This window comes from Peromyscus californicus, unplaced genomic scaffold (assembly GCF_007827085.1).
Source record: "Peromyscus californicus insignis strain IS unplaced genomic scaffold, ASM782708v3 Scaffold_4__1_contigs__length_199733344, whole genome shotgun sequence".
Lineage (NCBI taxonomy): Eukaryota > Metazoa > Chordata > Mammalia > Rodentia > Cricetidae > Peromyscus > Peromyscus californicus.
In genome coordinates, this window is record NW_026294562.1 from 39683309 (window position 1) to 39704628 (window position 21320).

Sequence of the window (21320 nt, forward strand, 5' to 3'; positions counted from 1 at the left end):
GTAGTTTAGGGCTTGTCATCTGGTAGGATGCATCTTGGGAATGGTCAGGAAGTTAGGCTCCTTCCCTCACTGTCAACTTGGATTGGCTCCTTCCTATGTCAGTCTCTCTCTGCAAAATGTTGATTTTCCTCGGGCTGGTTAAGCTTAGACACTGAGTTCTGAACACCACAAAGCACTTGAAAGAACTTGGCAAATGATTCTAATGATCTAAGATGTAATTTTACAAAGACTTCCCTCTGCTCAAGGCTTTCAAGTTTAATTAACCTCATTAAATATTAGTGATTTAAAAATCCTGCTGCAAAAAATTCTAAAACCCCTATAAAAAAAAGGTAGATGCACAATAGTAATTAGCTTCCTTTCAATCACCTCCAAATAACTTCCAAATAAAACAGTGACTGTCATCTGTTCTAGGCACACATGACAAGGAAAAAAGAGAATGGAAAGGGGGTCATTAGGAAGTTAGGTTCAAGAACTTTCTCTAGGAAAACAATTTACTTTCTGGGGCTTCAATTATTTCATCTATAATGTAGGTAGTGGTGATGGAGATTAAGCTTTCCAGGGCTTGTTGCACGGCAGAATAACTGCTATGTGTATATCCAGAGATCTTTGGATGCCCATGCTTTTGTCCAGGCTATTGAATGAGACTCCAGATGTGAATCTTACATATGGCCATTTGTAAAGGCCTTCCCTGTTACTTTGTGTCCCCAAGTCAAGAACCACTGATTATGACCCTCAAGTGCCTTTGATGCTTAAGGGTCCGTGATATATTGCTGTCCTACACACGTGATAGGACGGACACCTAGCTATGGCTCTCAAGTAACTGGAGGCATTTTGGTAATGAGTCTATTCCTCCTGCTGCCTGCCCCACCGTGTGCAGCCCACCTTGGCATTTGGAAAATGCTAGAGCTGGATCCTGGGCTGCCTTGAAGGAAAAAGTTAAATGTTATATCTTACCTTAATTAAAAAAAAAACAAGTCAATCTTGCCCCTAGAGTGTTTGGATGACTTTGCTAACACTCACTTCCAGGACTCCTTTCAGAAGCAATGGCCCAAAGGCACATTAAGTTTACTGGCCTGTCTAACTGCAGTTTTGGAGAATAATTAACCATACAGTGCTCTCAGGAAGACTGGCTTCTTTCACAGGAAGTGGGTGCCAAGGCTGTCTGTCCAAACTGCATGCTGGTTTGCTCAAGAGGCTGGGAAGCAAGGGAGGCTCGGGTTGGCAAGTATCCATTCCCCTGCCTCATAAAATGAGGCCTGACAGCACCACTTCTTTGTTTAGACAGGAGAAGCAGAGTAACTCTGGGGCAAGCTTTCAAAGTGCACAAGATGCTCGTTTGTGTCTGGACGAATGCTGGGGATTTCCACTCGCTAAATACCCAGTAGTAATGAAAAGAAAACTGGCCTTCATTAGGCTAATTAGGCTTGGAGAGAAAGAAAGGGTTGCCCTTAGAGTGACTGCCCTTTAGGCCACCTAGGGCCACTTTAACCTCGGGGTCACCATCACAGTATGTGGAAAACAGTGCTCAGAAGGGCAGTGCTTAGAGTTCACTTCCCTGGGTTTTTGTCTTGAAATTCTTAATATCTGAGGACTGAGATGTAGCTCAGTGGTACGTACTTGAAGACCATGTGTGAAGATCTGGGTTTGATCACAGCTCTGAAAAATATTTATCAATATGTGTTGGAGAAATGGAATCCAAGGGGATTGCAGAACACTTGGTTGCTCATTTATAATCACGACTATTATTCATTATAGATTATGAAAGAAATTGCCAAAGTATTTTGCTGACCATTTTGAAGGGCACATGCTAATAAACTCATTTTGAGTTTTGGTCTCTAGGCTTCTGGGGCGGGGGGAGCGTGTCTCTCAAATTCACCAGAAATTTTCAGGAGACAAAAAGAATTTCCAGTAGAGGAAAGTTATACAACAAAAGGGCTCTTGCTGTGTTCACTCTGATGTCACACTCACAGCAGGTTAGCGATGAAAGGGGACAAGGACTGAGATGGGAAGGACCCCAGGTAATGTAACTCATTCTGATTTGATGGTATGAGTGACTGCCAGGGCCAGAGAGAACGTGGATATCAGTTCTCAAACCTCTAGCTAGCTTTCCTGATGGTGGCTGTCACTAACACCGTTCTTCACAGAACAGAGCTTAAACTGTGGGTACAAGAAAGCTGATGCCCTTGTGAAAACACTCTAGTGGGTCTTTGGGCTTTCGGGAAGTACAGGAAGCTACTTCCCTGACCCATTTCTGTCATTTTCATACATATATTGAACACTAGCTGTGCATCAGGTGTCTTCCATCCTCATGAGCATCACAGAAGGCAACTTTACCAGCTTTCTAGGTAGAATACTTGAGGCACGTGTATATTAAATGGCTTAACAAAGACTTTCCAGTAAGAGAGAGAATTTATCTAGTTCTGTGACTTCAGGAGCACACATCTATTTTGATTGGTAACAAAGTTTCCCTCGGAGTAAACCCTTCTGCAGCTTTAGCACCAGGCACCATTTAAAGCCCGTAATACACAGAGGCACTGTTAATCCCTGAGATAGCCCTATGAAGTGGAAGTTACTACCCCATTTTACACACAAGGAAACTAAAGCACTGGGCTTAAATTGAACAATCACACAACCAGAAAGTGGCAGCACCAGGCTATGAATAAAATGCCAGTGGGTTCCTAATCAAAAGGCAACCAGTAAGCTACAGGGTCCAACCTTTCAGAATTATACATAAGCATTGCCTGGAAATGTAAATTAAAGTATATGAACTAATAGGGGCATAGATCAAAGGAGTGTCCCTTATAGGATGAGTCAAATGTTTCTCCAGGTTCTTTCAGAGCCTGGGGAAAATGAGAATATTACTAACACCAGCTAAATTAGTTCACACCCATTGATACATCTAGCACTGTGCTGATGTCTTACATCTATTGTCTGACTCTTTCAACAGCCAGAGGCAAGTCTGCTGAACTACAAAGCTTCCAGAATTTTCAGAACACATGCTATACTCTTAATTCTTTGAAAGGTCTATGTGGAGTCACATTAAGTGTAGTCCATGGGAACTATGGTTCAGATATGCAAAATTTCTATACAGTTCTCAAGTCCTTGCTAAAGATATTTTCCTTTCCCATTGAGAATATTACTAACCCAGCTACTTGGAGAGAAGGTGCCTGATATGGATGACAAGATCTCTGTCAAAGCCAGGAAGGAAACAGCTTGGGAAATGCTGTTAATAAAACAAAATAGAAACCTAAAAGAAACATTTGTTTCCTCTCTCCAAAGCTGGGGTAAATGATTTAGAAAACGGCTATGTAGATGAGACATAGAAAATAATGTTGCAAACTGTAAATAGTTACAGGAAACAAGCCAGATTCAGAAGGACAGGTATCACCTTTTCTCTCATACATGAAGGGCAGAGAACAGTGGATCTGAATGTAAGAGTGGTTAAACGCAGAATGTAAAGGTGCTGGTGGGTTGGGGGTGAATAAAGAGGTGATGGATTTGGGTAGAAAGGACATTGTAACGCACGATCATATACAATGAAAGATTTTAACCAAAGTAAAAATCAGCTTATCATCTGATCTCATACCAATGATTTAAAAAGTCCTGGGGAAGGTTTTCTTGCCCCTACTTTATAGACGCCCTACTGCCAAGTGACAGAGGCCAGGCTAGCTTGAAACCTACATCCCAGGCTCTTAGCAGTTCCCTTATAGGATGTGGAATTGTATCTGGGAGTGAGTGACTGGCTTTTTATTGTTATTATTACCATGGCTTTGTTGGAATGGCCACCTCCTTGGAACTCAATGGTCCCAAAAGCATCTGTTGGGCTGAGCTGAGTGTGTTTGCTGATGGACCACTTCTCAGACTGGATGTCATTGCGGGAGAGGCGACTCTCATTTTTCTCATTCTGAAGCACAGAGATACTGGGAGTGAGTCCGACATGCTGGCCTATTAGGCGCCCACAGCAACACCTATAACATGAGAGGTTAAAGTGAAGTGAACCCCTTGAATCAGCAGCCATTACAAGAACACACACTTAAGCAGCCTGTTAGAGAAACTCGCAGACCATGTTGACCCATTCCAGTTAAGTGGTGGGTGAAATTCCAGATGCAGCCTTATCAGAGAAATGGTGGAGGGAGGCTTCCCACAACACCCCATCTACTGCTCTTCCCTGCCACCCAGTTTATCTGTCAACACACTCCCTGACCTCCTCCACCCACACCTTTAAGCACTTGGCATACTGCTTGGGACAGGGCAATTGTGGACAAAAGTTCTCTAGATTTTTCCACTTTTAATTGCTCCCATCTATCAAATCTTGCATGAAGGATGCTGAAGAGCTTCAAGGGAAAACTTTTAACATGTACATTTAAATGAGGAATCTCACTTATGTGTGAGTCACAACCTCACTTGTCTTTCCAGTTGATATTTACTGTCAAATATTCAATTCTGAGAATAAAAATCTATACGTTTTTCTTTGAAGAAGAAATGAAAAAATAAAAAGGAAACTTAAAATTGGTTCCCTCTGTCATCAAAATGTCCTTCATATGTTATGATGACCACTATCACAATTATTAGTAATGATAGTTACATAACATTCTCTTAAACACTAACAATTTAGGATACACTGAAAAAAATGTTGCAGCACTGAATCTTAAGCAATGTATCCAAGATTACGTATCTAGCCTATGGCTGTAAGATCTGTATTTTAAGCAGCTGTTTAGAATTGCCCATTCAAAGGGCATTTCTAGATCACAATGGACTTTTTTAGCTCCCTGCTTTATAGACTGCTGGTTTTCAGGAAGGAAACTACAGTGCCAAAAGACGTGCAGAGGAATCTGAAGGTCAAACCATACATAGTCTCCTAGGAGTCTTTCATTCAAGACTGTCTTGTTCACTATAGCAGGACATGTTGGTACCAATGAAACAGTTTGACAAAATGTTAAGGTGGGAAAATAAGTAATTGCAACAAAAATATAGTATACTGTTATATCCAGGGATCAGTCTTTCTACAATAGTGGATCTGTTTCTCTGTGTACGGACACTTAGTTGAAGATTAACTTTAACCATGCATATTAAGCAGTGCAATATATATTTGCTTCAAAAATATATTTAATTTGACAGTGGTTCCCTTTCAGTGGTAGTAATTACTATTGTACTCTATGCCTGTAATTTCTACTTCACATTCTTAATACATTAAAGACCATAGGATTACCTATGGGGGTCTTTGGTGCTGGGTATGATGTGAACACATTCTCTTTTATAAAATGCTCTTTCAATCCAGGATTTCTGAGCCTGAAAGAGAGAGAGAGAAAGAAGAAAAATGAATATAAATTTTAAATCTTTTTACCACCATGCAATCACACAATACACTAGTATATCATAAACGGATTCCAAACTGCATATCATCCAACAAGCTATTCTCAGAACCTGTTGACTGGGTTAACATTATAATGTTGAGAAGTAAAGGAAATTGTCAGGCTGGAAAAAGTGTTAGTAATGAGATCGTAGGCATGTTCATTATGGTTTCTAAAGGACAGAAACACAAGGCTATTCATAGAGAAAATGAAATTGAAGGAACAGACATTGCATTTATAATCTTACAAGAAAAGCAAGATTCAAAAGTCAGAGGAAATACATCTAGTTCAGTAACCTTCATGGTTGAGGCTTCTACTAGATTCTCCTTACAGAAAGAAAGGATGATGGCAGAGGGAGTACACATTCAGAATCCCTGCTACATCACCAAGGTTCCTTAAATCCAAGTTTGTGATACAGAAGAACAGAGAGGGAGAAAAGGGAATGGGAAGACAAAGAGAATAAATGTAAGCACAGCCTCAGTGCTCCCAGGTAATGCTTGGGAAGGGAATAGGCACATTTCCCTTTACATCCTACACACATGCACAAAAATATGGCTTCTTAGAAAAGGTGTTGCTAAAACCATCCATCCAGAAACCCTGCCATCTAGATGGGATTCCTAGATGGACAAAGGATGTTCTGTCTACCTGAAGGGTATTTCCCTGCTGCAAGCAGCATCTATCCTGCATGTACAAGCTATAGGCTGTAGACCACGTTATCCAACAGTAACTGTGAATGAATGCACATTTGCATCTGCACATTTGTAGATGAAAACATCACATCACAATGCCAGAAGTCTGGAGACCCTGGACCCCTTCCTTCAAAAGCATTTGAAATGGAAGAGAAGTCTCCATGGAACCTGCTAAATTTCTTAGAAGATTGCTTTCCTAAGTATTTAAGATGGAAGTTACTGGAGCAAACCTTAGTTACTTCATATGGCACTATCTCACTGTCACACCTAAAATTATATTCTTAAAATATTCTGGTCCAACACACAATTGAGCTGTTCACTTGACCTGTGTCAATCACTGGTTGGAACTGTTACCAGATTCCACTTATTGGGTATAATTAGTCCCGATTCCCTGGGCACACAGGGCTACCCTGAACCTTGTGAGTTCTGGTGCACACTTATCTCCTTGATCTCATACAATGTAGGTCTGTGTATGCATGTGACGTCCATAGCAGTAGTTCTTTGATATTTACAATAATGCATATTCTACACATGGCCACACAGAGGATGGTTGAGAGCCCTTAAGGCACTGTATTCTGTTTCAGTAATGGTCACAATAGGGTCACTTAATTTCTGGTTTCACTACATTGTCTTCATTTAAAGGAGCAGCCCACACTGCCTCAAAGTTCTCCAGGTTCAGGCGAACCTCTGTACCCTCATGCACACAGAAGGCGTTGTAATTTTGTTTGCAGCAGGACATGAAAAAAAAAATCTCAAAGAGTTTCCCTCTTAAACCAGTAGAAAAAGCTACTGGCTCCATCTTTGCAACAGAAATGAGCTCAGCGGCAAAGATAACCTGCCTTTATCTTTGAAAAAGCCTGTAAATTAAACTATTCATAGCCCATGGTACTGAAATACTGAATACTTCTGTCGATGTTATCTGACGTTCCTCACGACATCTGAAACCCACTTTCCCTACACCTTGGGGAACAATGAAGAAAGAGTGTACTTTGTAGCCCGTCCTGGCAAGCCTTCAAAAGAATATTTGGGGACATCATCTGCCTGCTTCAGTGAGTGCTGCTCCATGTTCCAGGAGAGGAAGTTGGAAAAGCAGGATGTGTGGGATGTAAAGTCTACAGCTGAGAAAGGAGCATGAGTTGCACTCTCGTAGATGGGAACAGTTAGGAATTCTTTTATCTTCAGTTTTCCCCATCTGTATGCTGGGCACAATAATAATGCTTGGCATATTGGGTTGTTATTATTTGGGGAGTACCATTCTTGATTTCAAGAAGAGAGACCGATCTTGGCTTTAGTTTGTTTGTTGAGACAGGTTCTCACTCCGTAGCCCTGGTTAGCCTGGTAATCATTCTTAAGTCTAGCTGGCCTTAAACATGCAGCAACCACTATCCCAAACTTCCCTAGTACTGAGAATAAGGCATGCACCATCATGCCAGACTTCTGGGCTGATCATCATATTATAAATTTATATGGAAAGTCATACGAGGGTTCTATAAAATACTGGTAGAAATGGCCACCTCTATGTTTGAATCATAGAGCACTGGAATGGCCACTAACAAGTTATGAAGAACTTCTTCTGAGCCTCATGTATAGCATATTGATCCTAAGCTACTATGGGGTGTTTTGTGATGATCAGACCCAGAAGTTGATCTTACCCACCTAGCACATTGTAGGAGCTCAGCAAGGACGCACAGTGGCTAACATTTGTTAAGGGTCCATCATGTGCTTGGATCCACAGAACAGCACTGATGGGGAGGGACCATCTACAATACCATATCTATTTTATCAATGAAAAAAATAGAGCCAGAAAGATACAGCAAGTGAGTTCCAAAGCCACAGTTTGACCTTGAATAATAGCTTTACCCCAGGATCTTTTCTCTTACCCCTGGAATACACTGCTTTGCCAGAGGAGACAGTACTGGTTCTGAATGTCCTTTATGTGTGCAGTGCCATCTGAGATGCCTGGGACTATTTCTGTGTTTGGACCACCCTGGACTCCTAGTGGCATGTGGAGAACTGGGTCAGACTTGTTTCTTCCCCTTTCTCCTCCTGAGTCTAGCCCTCACACATGGGGATGAACTCTCCGCCACCTGTTCTTCCTCTCCCTTGGGGGTAATGGATGGGATAGCACTTAAGGAAGACCCCAATATAGAAGGCAGATATTAAAGAAGGGGGAGGTCTTATTATTTCCACAGCAGCAAAGAAATGGAATCGCCACTGGGCTTTAAAGTTGAGAATATGGGGGGCTGTGCCCAATGAATCAGACTCTTTGAGGACACTGTTGTTATTAGTTTCAATTTGGGAGGTCCTGCAAGCTTCAGAAAGATGGTGTGTAGGAAAATTATTACCTATGGATGGTCAATTTGTTTGTTAGTCTTTCAGGGGAAGGTGTTTTGGCTTGTGCGCAGTCCAGCAACTTCATTACATTCTCCAAGAAAAAAAGCAACCTCTTTGTGGGTGAATGGACGAGAAACCACCTCTGTTTCTTAGCATTAGCAGATTAATCAGTTCCCTGGCCAGGGCACAAGTGGGAGTAAAAGAGAGGTGAGGTAAAAAGATCTTCCCATCATTCATAATGAACTTTGACTCCTTTTGTTTATGAGACAAGTATAATTTATCATAGGAAGAGTGTATGCATAACAGTCAACTTAGGAATTCTCCAAAATATGCATAATTGGCTCTGCTATATTGTTGGGTTGGCTTCATTGTGCTTTTATTCAGGTTGTTAGTGTGGACAGATAGTCGTTTAAAAAATTTTTTTTTGGAAAGGTCATATTTTGATGTACAACCATGGTTTAACTTGTTGCCTAAATGAATTCCCTTTTTCTTTTGTTCAAGGGCTTTGAACTACTCTGCATGAAGCTTTAGACTTTGCTCCAACATGCAACTAAGTTAGCACAGAGTGATTACCCTCATTGTTAGAAAGCATGAAATAAATCTGACATGCATTTCCTGATGACTTTTTAATTCCCTTCTAATGCAAAACTTTGGTGGAGAGTTTGCCCTACTAGTTTCGCTTTTTAATTATGCCACAGAAGTCTCCTGTCCTCCTAGAGAAGGTGGGTCCTATCAGCCCTTGGAAAATCACTTCTGTACATTATTTTCTGGAGGCAGAACAGTCAGAGAACCAAACTGACTTTGTCAGGGACTGTTTCTTTCTTGTCTTTCTGCACTACCGGCCATGTGTGATGTGTAATAGGGAAACGTCTTCAAAGGCTAATAATTAAAGGACATCTTTCTCAAAACAGAAACAAGGGTGTCTACATTTTGAACAAGGTATAATGGTTACCCTAAGGAATAAAAGCAAGAGCTTTTTCTTTTTTTTAAAATTAAACATGTAATCAATAAAACATCAAGATGAAAGAAGGCAAGACAAATCTGTAAATATTGTCTTATACCAAAGAAACATCGAATCATTTCATTTAAACAGATTCACTCTTTTTCACCCAGGCTCTGCTACTGACCTTAAACCACCAACAGCTTTGCTCTGTCTTCCTTTACCTCCCTGCTAGCTGTAGACTGAGCCCTTCCCCAGGAGGGAACAGATGTAACACAAACTTTGCAGCACAGTAACCCAGACAGGCAACCCCAAGATTAAAAAGGAAGTAAGATGAACTTCTGGAGACAAATTATGAAGGACACTTCTCTGTGTTGCTCGCCATCACAATCTCCAGTTTCAAGAGGCCACCCAGTCTTCATTAGAACAAAATACCGAAATAGATGTTTCTTTCCCCCTCTGTTTTCTCTCCACCCCCTCTGTGTTTTCCTTTGCTCTTCCTCTAAGTCCCCACATCCAACCTGGAGAAGGAGAACAAGAGAAAGGTCAGCTGAAATCATTTACCTGCGCACTGACTCTGGCTGGTAGCAAGGCAGTCCCCCTGCGCAGCGCCTCCTGCTTTCATTTTGCTGTGACTGGGGCTGGCCATCCCGCTAATAATGCTCGGATGACCGCCCACTGGAAAAAAAAAAGTCACTTGCCAGGCTCTTCCCCCAAGAGACATTTCAAGTAAGCAATGAACTTGGGCAGATTGGCCCCTTGGAATGTGCTGGTGCTCCAGGATTAGCCTGGCTAAGAATCCCATGGACATTCCCTCGTAGTTCTCAAACACTGCTTGATTTGAACATCTAATCTGAAGCCAGAAGAAAAACAAATCCCTGGGGAGATCGGGTTTAACCAGCACAAGTCCTAACTGCTTCCTACCCCACCCCCACCTTTTCTTTTTCCATTCTCAGTGGGGGAAAAAAAAAGCTTGCAAGAGTGTGATAAGGTGCTCTGAGTTCTGAAAGTTCAGCTTTGGAAAGTGAATCTCTCTAAAGAAATAGTGTATCACTGCTGCCAGTAGTTTGAACACACAAGCGGCATTGTTCCCCTGCCGAACAGAATGGAGTGATAGTATTTCTTTAAAGAGAAACTGTTAAAAACTTCAGTGTTTCAAAGGAATGCTCTGGTCCCTGAACATGAGCCTAAGCAGAATGCAGTTGGGGTTGGCCAAGTTGTTCACCTTCTGCAACTAGATGTCAACAAAACTTGCCTGATCACACTTCTTGTCCACAGCCTTTCCCTGCCCAGCACAAATGCACAAGAGACCTGCGTTCCCTGTTTCTGTACTGAAAAGCAATCAACTGAGCATTCCAAGGCTGTGGGTGCAGATAGAAAGTGGAGAAACTGTGATGAGCCGGCTGTACGTCTTCACTAGGAAACTATTGCTTGTATGAGGCCACATAGAGAGGGCATTTTCAGAGATCACCCAAGAGAGAATGTTTTTGATGATAGATATTAACTAGATAAGCAAATACACTGGGGAGAAAAGAGTTCAAATTTCAATAAGGCAAACAAACTCTCATGAAGTGAATGTCTAAGCACTATATCTCTTTCCAAGGGTGACGGTCACTTGAGAAGTGGCACCCTTCCTCAGTAAGCCTTCAGGACTGTAGTCAGTGAGGGCAGTGGGGCTTTGATTCATTTTCCTGTTACCTTGTGTCAGAGTGAATAGTACTTGTCATGTGTATGGTATAAATGACAATGGTAACCAAGTGACTTATTTCACACTTGGATTAGCCCATGAGTTGGCCATCTTTACTGTCTGTGCTCTTTGCAGGACTGATTCCCATATTTGCTAGCCTTTTTCACAAAGTCATATTTCCCCAGAGATGAGGGACAATCATCTACCTAGTGACTTTCAGTGGATGAAACATGGTAAAAAAAAAAAAAAAAAAAGACTTAAGTGAATTCTATCAAGCTTTACTATGAAACACAAGAGGGAATGCTGGGAGATGGATTCAGTGGATAAAGACTTTGGTGTGCAAGTGTGGCGACCTGAGTTTGAGTGCCCAGAACCCATCTGAAGCTGGACACCTTGGTGTTCATCTGAAATTTCAGCACTCCTATGGCAAAACGTGAAATAGAGATAGGACAATCCTTGGACACTCCTTGGCCAGTTAGTCTGGGATATGCAGCAGCAGACGACAGAGACCTTGTCTCCAACCAGGTGGAAAGGTAGGGACTGGCACCCGAGGCTGTTCCCCGACCACCGCACTTGTACAATGGCATATATGTGTTCTCGGGTCTTTCTCTCTCTCCAACTCCTCACATTTTTTTTGTAAAAGGTTTAAACATCCCTTACCTATCTTTAGGAATTAGCCACAGCCTTAATGCCATGCAGCCTTTTTTTTTTTTTCTGTGCACCTGTGACCCTTAAGTAGTCATTCTAATGGAACCATTAGAGATTGTCTCTACAGCATTGTTTAGACTGCAGAACTGGAAACCAAATAAAATATGTTTTATGCCATTTGATGATCACAGCAAGATTTTAGGGAGAAACATACATTTTCGTGTTGCTATGTGGAAAAAAAAGTAACCCACAGGAAAATAGGAGGGAAAAATGACAAATTTTAAATAGAAAGATGATTGGCAACTTTGCTAGCTTTCATTTCATTCCATTTGCTTTTCAGTTTCTCCTTGTCATCGTGTGCATATGGAGTCAGAAGAACACTCTTTTTATTTGCTTTTCAGTTATCAAGTTCTGTCTTATGCTCCCAGGAGGGTATGGGGAAGGTGCTCAGAAAAGTATTTAGAAAAAAGTTCATGAAGAATGAGAAGAGGGCCTCCACAGAGAGATTCTGGAAAAGAAAGGTTTGGGCTTTTGTTTTTGTCTCAGTACGGGGTGAGATTTCTGGAGAGACACAAAGAGAGAAAAGAACAGAGAGGTGAGAGGAAGGAGGTGGAAAGGAATAGAGACAGGAAGAGCTAAGTGGGCAGACAAATACTTGGAAAGACCTACTGGGATGACAGGTAGCAGCAGTTGGCTGTGATACAAAATCCATTGGTTTTCAGTAATCTTCCCGATGTAGAAAGACTTAACGATTCACTCCCTTCAACATCTTTTGTCAGTAGATCTCTCTGAACTCACGATTACCATAAATCACGAGTTCAATGAAATAGTCTTTTTATCACTTTTCTATGCATTTATTTTTATTCTTTCTAGTCCCACTTTTGGTTTGGTTTTGCTTGCTTTTCTTTTCTAAAAAGTATCCAATAGAAAATAGAGTATGAGTTGGCGTCCATGAAATTTACACCAGAGATGAAAATATTGCTACAGAATCCTGGGCCTTTTGTGGAAGTTGAAACAGGAAGCTCCAGGTGAAGGCAGCCGAATGGAGCTTTCATAAGAGGTGGGGAGGACTCTTTGATTAAGGAAGGTAATTAGCTCCAAAGAGACCTGCAGCTCAGAGCTACTTTGCATATGGATCTCTTCTCACCTACAGCATCATTACCCAAGATGCAGCTCCCGGAAGGGTCTATTAACAGGCTGCTTTAGGTGTAGTTTTTGGAGAACTTGAATTCTAACAATAGAAGGCCACGTGCACAGTGGTAGCTATGGCTATTCCTCACTTCCACGTTAATGCAATGGCAGAATGACTTAGTCTCCAAATTTATCATTAATTAAACATTACATCTGAAAAGACTGTACTAAAAAGGTTTTGTTTGTGCACAATTCTTTAAAAAGTAAAATTAGATCTTTCTGTTGATAAAAACTAGATTTTAACATGTAAAATGCATATTGCATTGCCATAAGTAACTGCAAAGAATCTGTTCTTTGATGCTTACATCTGGCAGCAATGATAAAGAGCGTGATACAGATTAGAGGGTCAGCAAACATTTTCAGCAAAGGTCAGATGGTACGTACTTCATGACATCAGAAAACAGTAAGTACCCACCTTAATACTTAACTGCTTGGCTATCATAGCCACAGACATGGCCATGACTGAGCATACTTTATTTCAATGAAGAGGAAAGTGGGCTACAACTGATGTATACTGGTCAACTTTTGTAACAGGAAAAAAAAAAAAAGATTCTGCAGTGGGTCAGGTGGACCTCCAGGCTTTGTAGCATCATCCCTCACTTGTCTCTGCTCTTCTTCCTGCATGGCGGGCAAGTTCTCTTCAGTCACCTTTGCTTCTCTTGCTTTTTCCTGTGATAGGTCCATCCTCAGAGAGCTCACTCCCTAGCGGTCTCTGGCCATCCTAGCCAAAGGAACACTGTGTTGTTCTATCAAGTTACGCCCCTCCCTGTGTCTTCTTGCACGTTCCCTGCTAGGAAGTAAGTTCAGTCTGTTATCACCACCAGCATAGCACTTAGAACTGTGGCACTTGGGGGGCACACAGATTCTAACTAGAAAAACATTCCATTTCCTGCAGAATAAAACCTTCCCTTAGAAATGGATGGCATCTGGGGCTGGAGAGATGACTCAGTGGTTAAGAGCACTGGCTGCTCTATCTACCACAGGACCTTGGGGTCAATTCCCAGCACCCACTTAGCAGCTAACAAGTGTCTGTAACTCCAGTTCCAGGGAATCTGGCACCCTCAAACAGACATAAATGTAGGCAAAACATCAATTCACATAAAATTATTAAAAAAGAAATGGATGACTTGTATCTCCAAAAAGGAGACTTGGGAGCTAACTAGGTAGGCATTTATGCTGGGTTTATAGCAATGCATTAATGTATAAGAAAGGGATATACCTGATAAAATATTATCTGGAAGCTATATATTTTTTTCTTATTTGGAAGTGTTAAAAAAAAAGAATCCATCAGAAGTATTTATCCAAGCACAGTGGTGCAGGTCTATAATCCCAGCTGCTTTAGGAGGCTGAGGCAGGGATATCTTTAAATTCAAGGTTTACTTGAGCAATAGTGTGAGTTCAAGAATCACTTTGGCAACTGAGGGGGACTGTCTCCAAATAAAAAGTGAAAAGAGTGCTAGAGGTAGAATCCACTGAGAGAGTACGTGTCTAGAATTCATAAAACACTAGATTCAATCCTCAGTACTACAAAGAACAGAGAGATGAAAGTCATGATGTTATCATCATAAAGTTACTGCCGTTTGGGAAACACAGGCAGCCCCTCTTAAATGCCCTGTAAACCTTAAACTCCTTGTTTTTATTCCAATGCATGAAAACAAACGTGTTGTGGTTTTCACCATCTGAGTTGCCATTGACCTATAAACAATGCCAGAGGACACGGCAAGACCGTGCTTCTGGATCACACCGCCACCAGCATGTCCCTCCCCAGCAACTGATCATGCAGTCCCCTATCAATCCCCTTATGTATCATCCGAGCCCAAGCTTTCTATCAGCTCAGTATAGAAGGGCTTCCAGATCTGACTCTGGAAGTATTTTAATCAAAGCTTTTTCTTCCATGCAAGCCTCAACACTCTTTCTGCTCAGGTCAACCAAAATATGGAGGGTGCCCCTGATCCACCAAGCAGCTCCACACTTCTCAGCCATTGGGCATGTTTTGTTATTTCCCTTGGAAAGTTAGAGTATTCCTTTTGCACCAAGTGAATGCCTTTGTATTCCCAAGTCTGCATAAAAGACTGTTCTTCAAGAAGCTAGCCACTGCAAGCCAGAACAACCGCGACCTTGTTCTACTTCCATACTTTGCTCTCACTCCAATCAGTGACTGGCTCATGTACTGTTCTAATGACTTATTTCCCGTTCAGTAGGTGCACTCACCCACTTCCACAGTCTCCTGTACCTACCCCCTTCTGTGTCTACTATGACACAGCTAGAGCTTGGACCTCCCTTAAAAGAATTCTCTTCTTCCGAACCCTCGCTTTACTTTGTTTCTAGACGACTGCTACCCCCTCATTTCTAGAATTACCTTTTGGAGAATAATGTGGCTATCGACTGAAATTACTTGAAATAGAACTTACTTCACGACATCTAAATTTACATGATGTATTTCTTAACATACAGTAAAAGATCTATTTTATCTATTTATCTTGAAAATATTCAGTAAATCACACTTTCCAGTTGCAAATAAAACTCATCTTTATAAACAGGCCATGCTGTGAAAATTACATTTAAATATGATCAGAATTTGCATGTAGAATGGTCATTCTACACAGTCATCTTGGAAATAATCTCTCAATATATATAACATTGAAAACTTCTCCACTGTGAAGCAATTAATCGTTGCTTAACTAACCATGAGACATTATATTTTCACAGCATTCTATTACCCACAGAATGTTTTTCAACATAGCATTTCACATAACCTTTGAAGTAACTTTATAAAAGAAACATCACAATTATAAGTGAAAACTGGAGTTTACTCAGATTAAGCATCCTGCCAAAGTTATATACCAGTGATTGGCTTAGCCTGATGCTCTTGTTCTATTGGTACTGAGGTCTCTGCATCCTTATTCTGTCCCTGATTTTAAGGATGCTAAATGATGCTTTTCTTTTGGGTGTGGTGGATTAATGTCATCAGAATCATCCTGAGCTTGTTAAAACACACATTTATTTCATCAGGCCTAAAAGACTCTGATGAAAGAGTTGAAATGAAGATGTTGGCCTCTACTTCAAAATTATCCCATAACCATCAAGGGTTAGCCACAAGTTTTGTTACAGTACCTGTTTACATACTTAAACATTTATATGCTCCTTAGGAACATGCACACTTAGGAACTAACTGCTGCTGTTGACCCCAAAACAGGACAACACTGCTCTCTATGAATCCCTTTCACATCCTAAAAGGCAACAGAATAAACTTTACCCCCAAGAAAGAGAAAATGAAAAACAAAGTTATGATTAAAAAACATATGTATCTCATGAGACTAAAGCCTGGCATCTGCCTCAGGGGCCAGGAACTTTAAAATGATAGATCACTGTTAGTAAATCATATCACTGTGATAGTGTCAGCACACACCTGTGATGGGGGGGTGTTCTGTATTCACAGAAGCTGTGCTAGTAACTTTGTCATTAAATGCAGAGATGGAGCAGTGCAACACCATCCTTTAAGTGCTCAGTTCTTTAGAGTAGCTCATCCTCGCCTTTGTTAGGAGGCATTGACACACACACACACACACACACACACACACACACACACACTCCCTGCTTTCCTGCCATTGTGCTGGGTCTTAAAATTAGGGCATTTCACATAGAAATGTGGATGGAATTTATGTGACAAGCCACATCCGGTTTAGAGGCCCATTTTAATTTTGTTTCTTTTGTCCTGGAAGGATGAAGATGCTGAGAAAAGCAGAGAATGAGAACAGATAAATCATTACAGTCCAATTTTTGGAGCGTTTTCTTATCAGGATCGACTGCTGGGGGAAATCTCAATCTCTGTCTGTCTGGGACAAATTTTATTTTATCACAGTCCTAACTACCTTTAAGTATTTTGGGTTCAATTTTAAAGCAAAAAATTTTACTTATAAAATAGAGTGCAATTTGGCCATAGGATTTTATTTCTGAAATCCCAATTTTCTTTATCCATTTAAAGTACTAAGGCAGGGTCTGGTGGAGGAATGACTGATCAGGACTCTTGAGATACGAATCCTGGTCACGACTTAGAGGTAACCAGGTTCCTACTCTTGGAGAGTGGCATGCTCCTGGAGACCTTCAAGGTCAACTGCAGGTCTTGGGGATGAGGAGTGTGGAACACAGAGACCAGCACCTTGGTTTTTAGTCCCTCATTAATGTGTACAAAGATGATAGGGAGACTGTTTTGAAAGGCTGAGATTTTAAGTATTTACACATTCGTGGAATTGTTATTCTTTTCATAACCAAGCAATGAAAGCATTGCAGAGTGCAAGGTTTTTGGTCTATTCAGCACAAAGTACATAAGAAGATTTGAATTAATAAATAATCCCTGAAAGAATTCTCACCAGGCTGTAGCCATTCTGAAAAATGTCCCCGGCTGAGCTATTCAGCACATATGTAAAACTGTAGTTCTGTTTCAGTGAGAATCCAAGTGTTAAGACATTGTTATGATTAAATGATAACTTGGTGTTTTTGTTCTGCCTTTTAGAGAATTTCTAAGACTGGAACATGGTGTTCCCTTATCCCCTTTGCTTACCAAATAATAAACCAAAACTTAATGTTGTCATTCTAGTCAGGATTTATAAAAAAAAACAACAAGATTTATAGGTCCTCCCCCCCAAATTAACAATCAAGAATAACTGAATTGGAGGGTATTTGTATCATTGGAAGCAACATACAAGCATACAGGCCCAGCAACGTCAATGTAACATTGTTTCTATTATCCTTTGGGAAATGGAAAACTTTTATTCAGTTAAGGCAGTGTAAACAAATGTATCTATCTCTATCTGCTAGTCACGCTCTCTGCCAAATTGCTTAGTTGTTAGGTAGAAAATAAAGCCATTCGCATAGACTCAGCCTTTGGGGAAGTGCTAATGTGACAGTTTTCATGTTGTTGAAAGTTACCAAGCCTACCTCCAAAACACAGTGAAGGCCATCTTCCCTCAACACTCACTGCCATCCTCCGCATCTTACCAATTATGTGTTTCTTCATTTGTTAATATATAACCTCTTTGGAAGATTTTAGATCCCGGGGTAGATTCTAATCTATATATTTAGCCTTCTCTAAATACATTTTACATTTGATATACAAGTAAATGAATATGAATTCAAATGTATGCATGAAGACTCTTAGGAGGTGGCACAAAAATATAGACATAGGCTCATATGCAGACCTTAGCTTATAATGTTTCTATGGAGATAAGTAAGTGAGTGTGGATATAGGCTATGAAGTTAGAGAGGAGACCACATGAAGGAAAAAGAGGAGGTGAAGATGGGAGAGGAGTAATAAAGCATATGGAAGCAGAAAAGAGGCCATGGGGAGTGTGGAAGGATAAAAGGGGTTAGGAGAGAGAGAGAAAGGAAAATTACTAAAACCAAATTTTGTTTGAAAATGCCACAATGAAACCTACTTATATATATGCAAATTAAAAAATTTAAAAAGAAAATATAAATAGAGGCTCAGCTGAGAAGTTCTAATTGTATTACTATGTCTTATTAAAGCCAGTACTACCTGGATCGTGGCCTTGAGTCAGTTCCTAGAGAATTTGAAAATGGGCCATCAACGCTGGGCTCACTGTATCTTTTAAAATTATATTGTTTGGTTATTCATTTTACTTTATGTGTATGGATGTTTTGCCTATATGTATGTATGTGAACCATGTATACATCTGGTACCCACAGAGGTCAGAAGAGGGTGTCAGGTTTCCTGGAACTGGACTTACAGATGATTGTGAGCCAGCATGTGGATTGCTAGGAAGCAACCAAACCCAGGTCTTCTGCTGGAGTAGTTAGTGGTAAGCTCTCCAGTTCCAACTCACTTTAGTTTTCAAGTACTTCACTTATTTACACACACATACACATATACAGTGAACATCACCTGTGCAAATTGGGACCCCTATGAGCTCTGCTTACTTGATTCCATGGGCCATAAGGGTGTGTGCCACCGGTTGAGGACAGCAGGAGAACACGGTCCACAGATATTTACTGAGTAGAGCTCATAGGAACTCACAGAGACTGAAGTGGCAATCACTGAGCCTGCATCTGTCTGAGCTCAGTCCTCTGCATATAAGTTATGGTTATTAGCTTGGTGTTTTTGTGGAACTCCTAACGGTGGGAGTGGGGGTGTCTCCCATTCTTTCGTCCACTGTTAGGACCCTTTTCCTCCTACTGGGTTGCCTTGTCCAGCCTTGATATGAGGGTTTGTGTCTACCTAGTCTTATTGTAACTTGTTATGCCATGTTCAGTGGGTATCTCTGGGAGGCCTACTCTTTTCTGAAGGGAAATGGAGGAGGAGTGGATCTGGGAGAGAGGGGAGATGGGGTGGGTACTGGGAGGAGTGGAGGGAGGGGAAACTGTGGTGAGGATGTATTGAAAACAAAAAATAATTGTTTTAAATAATTTAAAAATGTAACAAAAACTCACAAAAGAAGAAAAATTCATGAATATGAATGAAATCTGGATTAGAATCAGTAAAAAACTTCAATTCATCATAAACCAATAGTTTATAGAATACTGTAACTTGATGCACTTGGCTTGTGGGCAATGTGAAATTGCTATGGCACTTTCAAGATGTTTATTCTCAACCTCTGTGCTCTGAAAATTCACCATTGGCTTGAGGGACAGCATCTGATCACGGGATGCTAGACACAAATCTGTGTGCAGTGGACTGTCTGACTCTAGCCACATCAGCACGATTGGGGAACTTGTTAGAAGTGTGGCTGCGTAAACCCCACAGACCTCTAAACAGTACTAAGTTAATGCAATTCTCAGGTGACTGCTTCACCTTAAATTTGGAAAAACAATGTTCTGGGGGAAAATCAGGTACAGTAAAGACCTATTTAGTACCAGTAGCAATAAAGAACAGTTTCACTGCTCTTGAAATAGGCCATTCAGTGGTCTAATTATTGTCAAGTCTTTACTCACTTGAGCCTTCTCACAAACATGTGAAGCAAGTGTTTCTACTTTATGCTCACTTTGCAGGTATAGACACTGAGGCAGCAGACATAAGGGTTCAATGTCATTCATTCAGAAAGTGGAGTGCATGGGCATAGAACACCTTACGAGACACAGATGGCTAGGAGGGGCTCCTAGATCAGGGGAGTCAGTGTTGGTTGAGCTGGCCTGGTCCTTGGGTGGTTCGCACTAGCAGTACAGGATGGGTGTTGCATCTCAGGAACTCTTTTGCATTTCAGTGAATAATGTGGTCTTCCTTAATTCCATAACTAAAGGGACATAACTTTAATTCAACTACCTGTTCTTAATCTCCATAATTTTATAGATGTATTTAAAATTTTCTTTCTTCTTCTTTTTCTCCTAAAGTCTATAATGGAAGATGTTTGCTTCCAAGTACTTTCTCCTTTTCCCTGTACACTATGCATTCTGTTATGACCAGTGTTGTTCATACATCCTTATCATCCTGGTAGTCTTCAGCTCTAGGCTCAGGACAATACCTACATTTTAGCTTTTTGTGTGTATGCATACATTTTCATGGGTCTTCTGCTGTCCTGGAACCACTAGCCAGGCTTCAAATCTGTTATAATCATCCTGTTTCAACCTCCCAAATGCTGGGATTACAGGTGTGAGCCAGTATGCCATGCTGTCTATTTACCTTTTAATTCTCTTTCCATATTTTAAGTGCTTGGCACCTGGTAAAAACTTCATAACCTTTTTTAAAAAAATAATGAATAGCATTACAGATATCTAGAAAATAAATCATTCAATTGTGGAAGGAGTATTCTGTAAGATGCTCATTAATAGAACAATTTATTTTTGTATTTACCCAACATATTCTGTACAAATAGACCTGTCAGGTCTTAAAATACCAGGCAAAATGTAACTGTCAGTCTTAAAGCATTGCCACTATGCTGAAAAGTGGTTACAATGAATCACATGAGTGTACATGCTGTGTGTATAAATTAATGATTTATTTTCTATTGGTATTTGGCAGACATTTGACAAGTTTTGTGTTTTCCAGTTCTATAATATAGGTAACATGCTGGAAAGGATGGAAAAAGAAAAATTATATATATATATATATATATATGTGTCATATATAAATATATACATATATAGTATATATTGTATATATCACTGTTCCTTTTGATGGCGTTATAAGTTGGTTAGTTCACTTAAAGAATAATGAGTCCTAGTACTCATAGGCACATATCCTCACATGCAAACATAATTAAAATAAAATAGATATTTAATTAAAAAAATGGATCCATATAATCTTTATTGAATGTCTTCAAATGATTATTAAGAGACACCAATGGCTATGAGGGGCCTAAGAAGAAAATAAACTTCAGAATGCTTTGGATTACCAAATGCTATTTAGGGCGGGTATAGAAATCCTTTCTTAAATTCCATCAGTGTTCTTATTCCAACCTGGCCACTTGTAAAGCAGCATAATTGTCCATTGGTTATGTTTCCTCAGTTTGGATCATGTTATATTTTTC

The 21320-nt window shown here is 40.5% G+C and overlaps 1 protein-coding gene across 29 annotated transcripts in view; it reads right to left on the bottom strand.

The window, feature by feature from the left end:
• The window catches only part of Trpm3 (transient receptor potential cation channel subfamily M member 3), an 859806-nt gene that overhangs the window by 276651 nt on the left and 561835 nt on the right, over positions 1 to 21320 (bottom strand). For all 29 annotated transcript variants that reach the window (XM_052762651.1, XM_052762653.1, XM_052762659.1 and 26 more), the window contains exons 2-3: positions 5210 to 5289; positions 3764 to 3968 (exon numbers count right to left, since the gene is read on the bottom strand). In XM_052762651.1, coding sequence (XP_052618611.1) covers positions 3764 to 3968; positions 5210 to 5289 — 285 coding nt within the window. The remainder of the gene's footprint in view (positions 1 to 3763; positions 3969 to 5209; positions 5290 to 21320) is intronic.